Source organism: Podarcis erhardii, assembly GCF_964252035.2.
Source record: "Podarcis erhardii genome assembly, chromosome: 11".
Classification (NCBI taxonomy): Eukaryota; Metazoa; Chordata; class Lepidosauria; order Squamata; family Lacertidae; genus Podarcis; species Podarcis erhardii.
Genome location: NC_138501.1, coordinates 46,465,375 through 46,471,915, shown reverse-complemented (window position 1 = coordinate 46,471,915; position 6,541 = coordinate 46,465,375). Strand labels below are relative to the sequence as shown.

Here is a 6,541-nt window from a genome sequence, read left to right as displayed (position 1 = left end):
TTGTTGCCTGTGTCACATGAAAAAGTGTCTGCATTAAGTGTTGTTATGTCTAGATGTGTGTGAGAGAGAAATGGCTTGTGTGACCACCCCACCAGATTAAATGGGCAGCCCCCACCACTGGGCTCCCATCAAAGTGATTGATTGTCTCATCTGTGAATGTCCTGAATGGTTTAGATGAGCCTTTCCAAAACTCATGTTCTTCTGATAGAGTCCAATTCCCTTCTGTCCAGTCAGTAGAGCCAATGGACAACAATGAGATGAGCTGTAGTCCAAAGCATATGGAAGGCACCAGGCTGGTCTGGGACCTGGATATCTGGAGGACTACTTCCTTATAAGTCTCCCCAGGCACCTAATTCCACAACCGAGACCCTGTTGATCGTCTATCTTCACATTTTCTGAAGAATAGTCGGTGGGAAACGTGAGATAGATATATATATATTCTGTGGAATCCCCACTCCAAAAGCCTGTACTGACTGCTCTCTGAACAAAAATGTGGGCTTTTAAATAATAATAATAATAATAATAATAATAATAATAATAATAATAATAATTTATTTGTACCCTGCCCATCTGGCTGGGTTTCCCCACCCACTCTGGGAGGCTTCCAACAAAGATAAAAATATATTTAAAGTGTTTGGCCTGCATTGATATTACTTTCTGCTCCTGTAAATTTCCTTGTGCCTTTAAAAAACCCACTCCTGTGCTTGTGTTATATTGTAAACTGTAGGAGCCAACTCCTAGGGTCCGAGGGGGTCTTTGCCCTCCGCAAAGTTGAGGGGGCTGGCTCTCCCCAAAGTTGATGGGCATTGCCATTCCAATGGTGTGCATGCACTACATCATGTGATCAATTATGTGAGGCGGAGCTTACCTGCCACCCCCCCCCAATATTTGATTCAAGTTGGCACCCCTGTTGTAAACTGTTTTAAATGGGAGATGGCCTTTTGGTTTTGCATCCTAAGCCAGCTCTAGTCTCTGTTAGAGAAAGGTGGGATCCTGATGGTTAAGCAAGCAAACCCATAAAGGGACAAGCAATACACAAACTGCTTTGCCCTGCTAATTAATAATAATAATAATAATAATAATAACAACAACAACAACAACAACAACAACAACAACAACAACAACAACAACAACATGCACACTTCCATGCACATAGATGTGCAATTCTTGCTTTAAAGTCTTTCGGGAGATTTTCCTGAACACTGAACCAAGTGAGCCAAAGCAAAGTTTCCCACCCACGGGGGTGGGCACAGCCCAGCCTAACTGCAACCAGCCGTGTGTCTGGGCTATATTACTAAGGCCCATTGAGAAAAGTGACTTCCCACGCTTTGCCTACAGAGGGCATCCCTGCTCATTCATATGTAGGCTCAGCAAATACAGCTGCTGGAGGCAAAGCAGACTGCCTTTTTCTCTCTCTCCCTCTCGCCAGTCTGTCTCTCGCTCGCTCGCGCTCCCCAAGCAGAGTCTTTTCTTCCCCCGATCCAGTCGGCGTCTCTCTCCGCTCTCCACGTTTTCCCTCCCAGCTCTCCACTTCTCCGGATCAATGGACGTTACAGCTCTAACTCTTCCCTCTCACATACTGCTGGTGGGCAGCACCAGTAACAAGTGAGAGACCATCGCATCCTTCCCCCTTCTCCGCCCCTCTCTCTGCCACCCTCCCCGCAGCGAACATCTGCGGAGCCAAGAAGGAGGAATAATAACACTATTACCAATACTAGCCCAGCTGTTTGGTCTTGCACGGGATCGTCGGCGTTTCTGATTGCGTTTTACTTTGTACACCAGCAGGGATGGAGCAGCCCCGACGCTTTTGATGCGCCTTCCTTGGCTTTTTGATTTTTTTGCAGGATTTTTGTATGCGCGCGCGCCTATGGATGGTTTTCAAACGCTGGGAGACCCTTTCCTCTCCTCACCTCTTTTTCCTCGTTAGTTTCTGGACATTTCCTGGCTTGGGGACTACATTTAACTTTTTCTTTTTCTTTTTCTGCCTTCCGACCCACTTACCTTGCCCGTGGCGGGGGGGGGGGGAGAGCTAAGGGAACCCCACGACCACCCCATCGAAAAGGGAGGAGACCGAAGCGGCTTGTGGAGACGTGCCGGGATTGTTGCCTGTGTGACCCGGACCCAAATATCGCTTAGGTGTGGGTTGAAATATGGAGAATAGCCTTGGATGTGTTTGGGTACCAAAACTGGCTTTCCTGCTGTTTGGGATCTTTGTCATCACTCTGGACCTTACAGTCACTGGTAAGTCATTTGTGGGTTTCTTCCAACCCTCCTCCTGCTTTTCCCTTCTTCCCTTTGGCTTTAATGGATGAAGCAGGACAGTTCAAAGAGATGCTTGCAGATTTGTGATTTCGTGCTGTCTCTACAGCCTTCTAGCTGGATGAGTTGCTGTGAGCTTTGCGAGAGACTTGGGCAGGGAAGTCCATTAAGAAGATCCTCTTTTGGTCTTTATTAAGGAAAATTCAGTCAGGATGGAAGGAAGCCTCCAATCGAAAGGGAAATATAGCAGAAAGTGATGATGGTGTGATTTTTCTGTTCTGCTTAGCGGTTTGCTCTTCCGGGCTGAGAGATCACCAGCTTTAGAAATTATGGGGTTGTGTTTTTTTGGTGGTTGTTCCTCTTGTTATATTGAATGCAAGAGGTTGTCCGTAAGGTAGAGTGTGCAGAAAAAAAGGAAACATTTCACGTAGAGTGTCTCCAAACTCCATTTGATTGATATTCTGGAGGGCACGCCTCTCTTTGCACTTGGCAGACACATTTTTCTAATTAAAAATGGGAAAGCTGGTCGCGTTGCTGAATCGGAGAGGAGGGGGAAGCGATATGGTGTTGTTCAGCGTTTCTCAGGAGACTGGGAAGAGCTGGAGATGAAAGAACAGGGTAAATAAAATAAAATAAAACCCTGGAACGAAACGAGAGGTTTCTCAGGAAGTGTTGAGGAAAGTAGTGGTGCCATTTGCAGCGAATAGGGCTTGGGGACCGGTGTGTGATGGCAAGGGGGGGGGGGGACGTTCGCTTCCAGCGATCCTTTGCTTTGCTTTGGATGATCAACAGTAGCATTTCATTAGCAGGCAATCTTGGAAGGAGCGGATCACGTTCTACGAATCCAGCCGTACCTTAGGAGTGGCATATAAGCCACTGATGAACAATGCATGCTGATTTCTCTCACCCCACCCCACCCAGAACAGAAGCGAACATGACACCCCCACCCCACCAATGTACAAAAATGCAACATTTCAGCCTAATGCAGAATGAAAAGTTTACTCTGCTCCGGTGTCATTCGGTCGCTTGCAAATATTTGAAATGGCATCCTTTAGAGGGGCCCAAGAAAGATAACGCTTCCGCTGATTGTCTAAGGCTTAACAGGTGAACCGTAAGAAGCTCCTTTTAAATGCATCGAGGCTCATTTCTTTCGGTGCGCGCGTGTGTGTCTGTGCGCTATGCACACACAAGGCGCGCTGGAGACAGCCAGAATGGGGTAATGAATAGGCGTCTCTCCCGAGTTCCCGGCTGAACGGATGGCGCATGGAAACATGTTGGTGTGATGCTCTTTCTCTGAAAAGATGATGGACTTGCAAAGCATCTTTGCCGGCTGAGGACAGAAATGGGTGGGTGGGTGCGGGTATATGTACACATATCTGCGTACGGGGAAGGCACTGGGGGATGGGGTCGGGTTATAGGACGAGCAGAAGAGGTGTAGCACGCTGTGGTGCTCGGGAGTGAAAAGGGGAGTCATGAAAGGCGGTCCTTCTTGCTGTGGATTTTGGTGGTACGTTTTGCTCGCCGCCTCGGAGGAATTGGCGTTGCATGTTTGGCTCCCTGCTGCTGCTGCTGCTAAGGTCTTTCTCCTCCTGCCTTTGTGGCCCACGCTTTCTGTGCATGCTTGACTGCTGTGGCGACGGGGCAGGGCGGCTGCTGCTGGGTTTCTGTACGTCAAGACCAGGCAAAGTTTCCCTCTCCCCTCGTTTCACCTGTAGGCAAATTTTGGCCCAGGGCTGTTTGTTTTACGCGCAGCTTTGGGCGCCACTTGAATGGGCAGAGGCCAAAGGCAAGCCGCTCATCTGCTTGAATGTCTCCCCCTCCCCTCCTCCGGGAGCTATTTTCTCCCCACTTCAGCATCCTAGCAGGGGACTGATCAGGAAGAAAGCAGCATTTCGCTCCATGAAAGGACCAGTAGGAGGTGCCCTTATTAAGGCCAAGTAGCCAGTTTGCCGCTTGGTGAAATTCCCATTCAGCAGGGCATTTAAAGACTTTGTTGATGGGTAACAAAGGGCTTACAGATCTGCGGCACAATGTAGCTTTGTCCTTTACCCCCTTTCTAGCTAAAGCACAGCGCTGCTTCGGAGATGCAAGATTCGCGTGTGTGTTTCCTTTTAAACTTTCTTTCCGAAAATGAGCACGGCTCAGCGTTGGCGTTACAAGAGAAATAAACGTTATTTTCTCGTTTTCACACAGTCCTTTCTCTTCCGCTTCCCTTTCTATTGTTTCCAAGGTGCCTAAAGGATGCTTCCGTACAAAACACAAATGAACAAGCCGGCCACACAAACGAGGTTCCATCCATTTCACGGGCCAGAAGCGAGAGTGTCTGGTGCACACAGGGTCCTGAGCATGACTGGGTGTGCTCCGCTCTGCAGTTTGGAAACGCAGACGATAAAGAAATGATCGGGGGGGGGATCACCCCCCTGCATTTACGGATTGCATTTAACCCTTTCCTGTGTGCCGCACAATAGAGTGGGTACTTCGGGGTTCAGAGGGAAGTGAATGCTCAGGACCCCTTTGTCTGAAAGTGGAAGGAAGATCCCCGCCCGTTCTTACCCTTAATCCCTTTTCCTTCCGCACTTCCTTATTATGGTGCAGAGTCAAAGAGCGGGCTGCATCGCCTTGCCAGAGACCCTCCTGGTGTCTGGGCAGGAGAGCAATCATATTCTCGGCAAGTGGTGCAATATAAATCAACAGTGGTCTGTCATAGCATCCATTTCACACGCAGGCAGAGTTGCCCTTTGTGTTGTGGGGTGGCGGGAGCTACCACAGGTGTTGTATGACTTGGGCAAGTCGCCGTGCATTCGGTTTAATGTTGCTGGAAAGTTGGGGCTTGTGCTGCTTAGGGAAGAGCATGGATCCCACCCCATTATGCCACGGGGGCGGCACAGGACTACTCTGTGACATAGACATAGGTTCAAATTGGGTGGTTTGGGGTGTGGGTGCATGGCAGGAGACGTTGGTCATTATTTATTGGTCGCAAACTCCAGTCTTTAAAATAGGAATTCTAGTAAGGCAGTTTCACTTTATTGTTGTGAGAAAGGAGAACAAAAAATGCACCATTAACCCTGCAATCCTAAAGCTCCCTGCTCCAGAGTAACAGCTTCAGAGAAGTCTACAAACCTGCTACAAGATTCAATTGCAGTAATAATGTACCTTCAGGGTTTGGGTTTTTGGAAGAGTTCCTTTGAAATTAAACTTAATATGTGGGATGAGCAGAACAGAGTTTCACTGTTTACTTCCACAGAGTTGTTCATCTTTATGATCGGAGCTGAGTTCAGATCTCCTCTGTTTTCTTGAGTACCAGCAGCCTCAGTTGGAGTTTAATGATCCAATCTTAATTTCTGGGCTTGTGTTTTAGACTGAGATATTAGTCAGCATAGAGCCATGTAGAAAGTTACCCTACTCATCGTATGAGACATTCCAGTCTGCGGATGTAACAAAACCTTCCCTGGAAGTCTGTAGGAGTTTGAACTGAGTAAGTCTTCTAATTAAACAAGATCTGCAGCTCACGAGGTGGATGCCACTATTGATGGCTAACTCACACTTGCGTTTTATATCACTCAATAGCTCATCATTTGGCAACCTATCGCTCAATGACATTCAACTGGATGTGTGAATTGCCTCCATTGAGAAGTATTTGGTGTTTTGAGGTGATGTCAGGTGTGAAAGTTCTGCTCACATTGTTGGAGGCGCCATGCCTCTTCTACAAATCACCTCTTTAATGTCACAGGCATAAAGTAACAAATGTGTTTGTGTGAATCCCAACCTGAGATCGGTACAGCGGAGTATGGAAAAGAATCTGTAGATATAGTGGCTGGCATTGTTTTGGTTCTGCAATATGTATTCCATCCAATAGGAGGCCCATTAGCTTTTCTGAAATGATCAGATATTCTTTGGGATTGGCACCAAGTCATGATTCTAATTGAGCTCCACCACTGCTTTACAAGGAGGGTGCGGGTGGTGCTGTGGTCTATACCACAGAGGCTAGGGCTTGCTAATCAGAAGGTTGGCAGTTCGAATCCCCGTGATGGGGTGAGCTCCTGTTTCTCGGTGCCAGCTCCTGCCAACCTTGCAGTTCGAAAGCATGTCAAAGTGCAAGTAGATAAATAGGTGCCACTCTGGCGGGAAGGTAAATGGTGTTTCCATGTGCTGCTCTGGTTTGCCAGAAGCGGCTTAGTCATGCTGGCCACATGACCCAGAAGCTGTATGCTGGCTCCCTCGGCCAGTAAAGCGAGATGAGCGCCGCAACCCCAGAGTCGTTCGCGACTGGACCTAATGGTCA

At 48.0% G+C, this 6,541-nt stretch overlaps 1 protein-coding gene across 3 annotated transcripts in view; it reads left to right on the top strand.

Annotated features, from left to right (window-relative positions):
- Positions 1-1,426: 1,426 nt before the first annotated feature.
- DCC (DCC netrin 1 receptor) overlaps positions 1,427-6,541 on the top strand; it is a 944,701-nt gene continuing 939,586 nt past the window's right edge. For 2 of the 3 annotated variants that reach the window (XM_081881357.1, XM_081881356.1), the window contains exon 1: positions 1,427-2,241. In XM_081881357.1, coding sequence (XP_081737483.1) covers positions 2,151-2,241 — 91 coding nt within the window. In that variant the 5' untranslated portion in view covers positions 1,427-2,150. Of the gene's footprint in view, positions 2,242-2,822; positions 2,878-6,541 lie in introns of those variants that run through there. The other variant, XM_081881358.1, reaches the window with a different exon arrangement.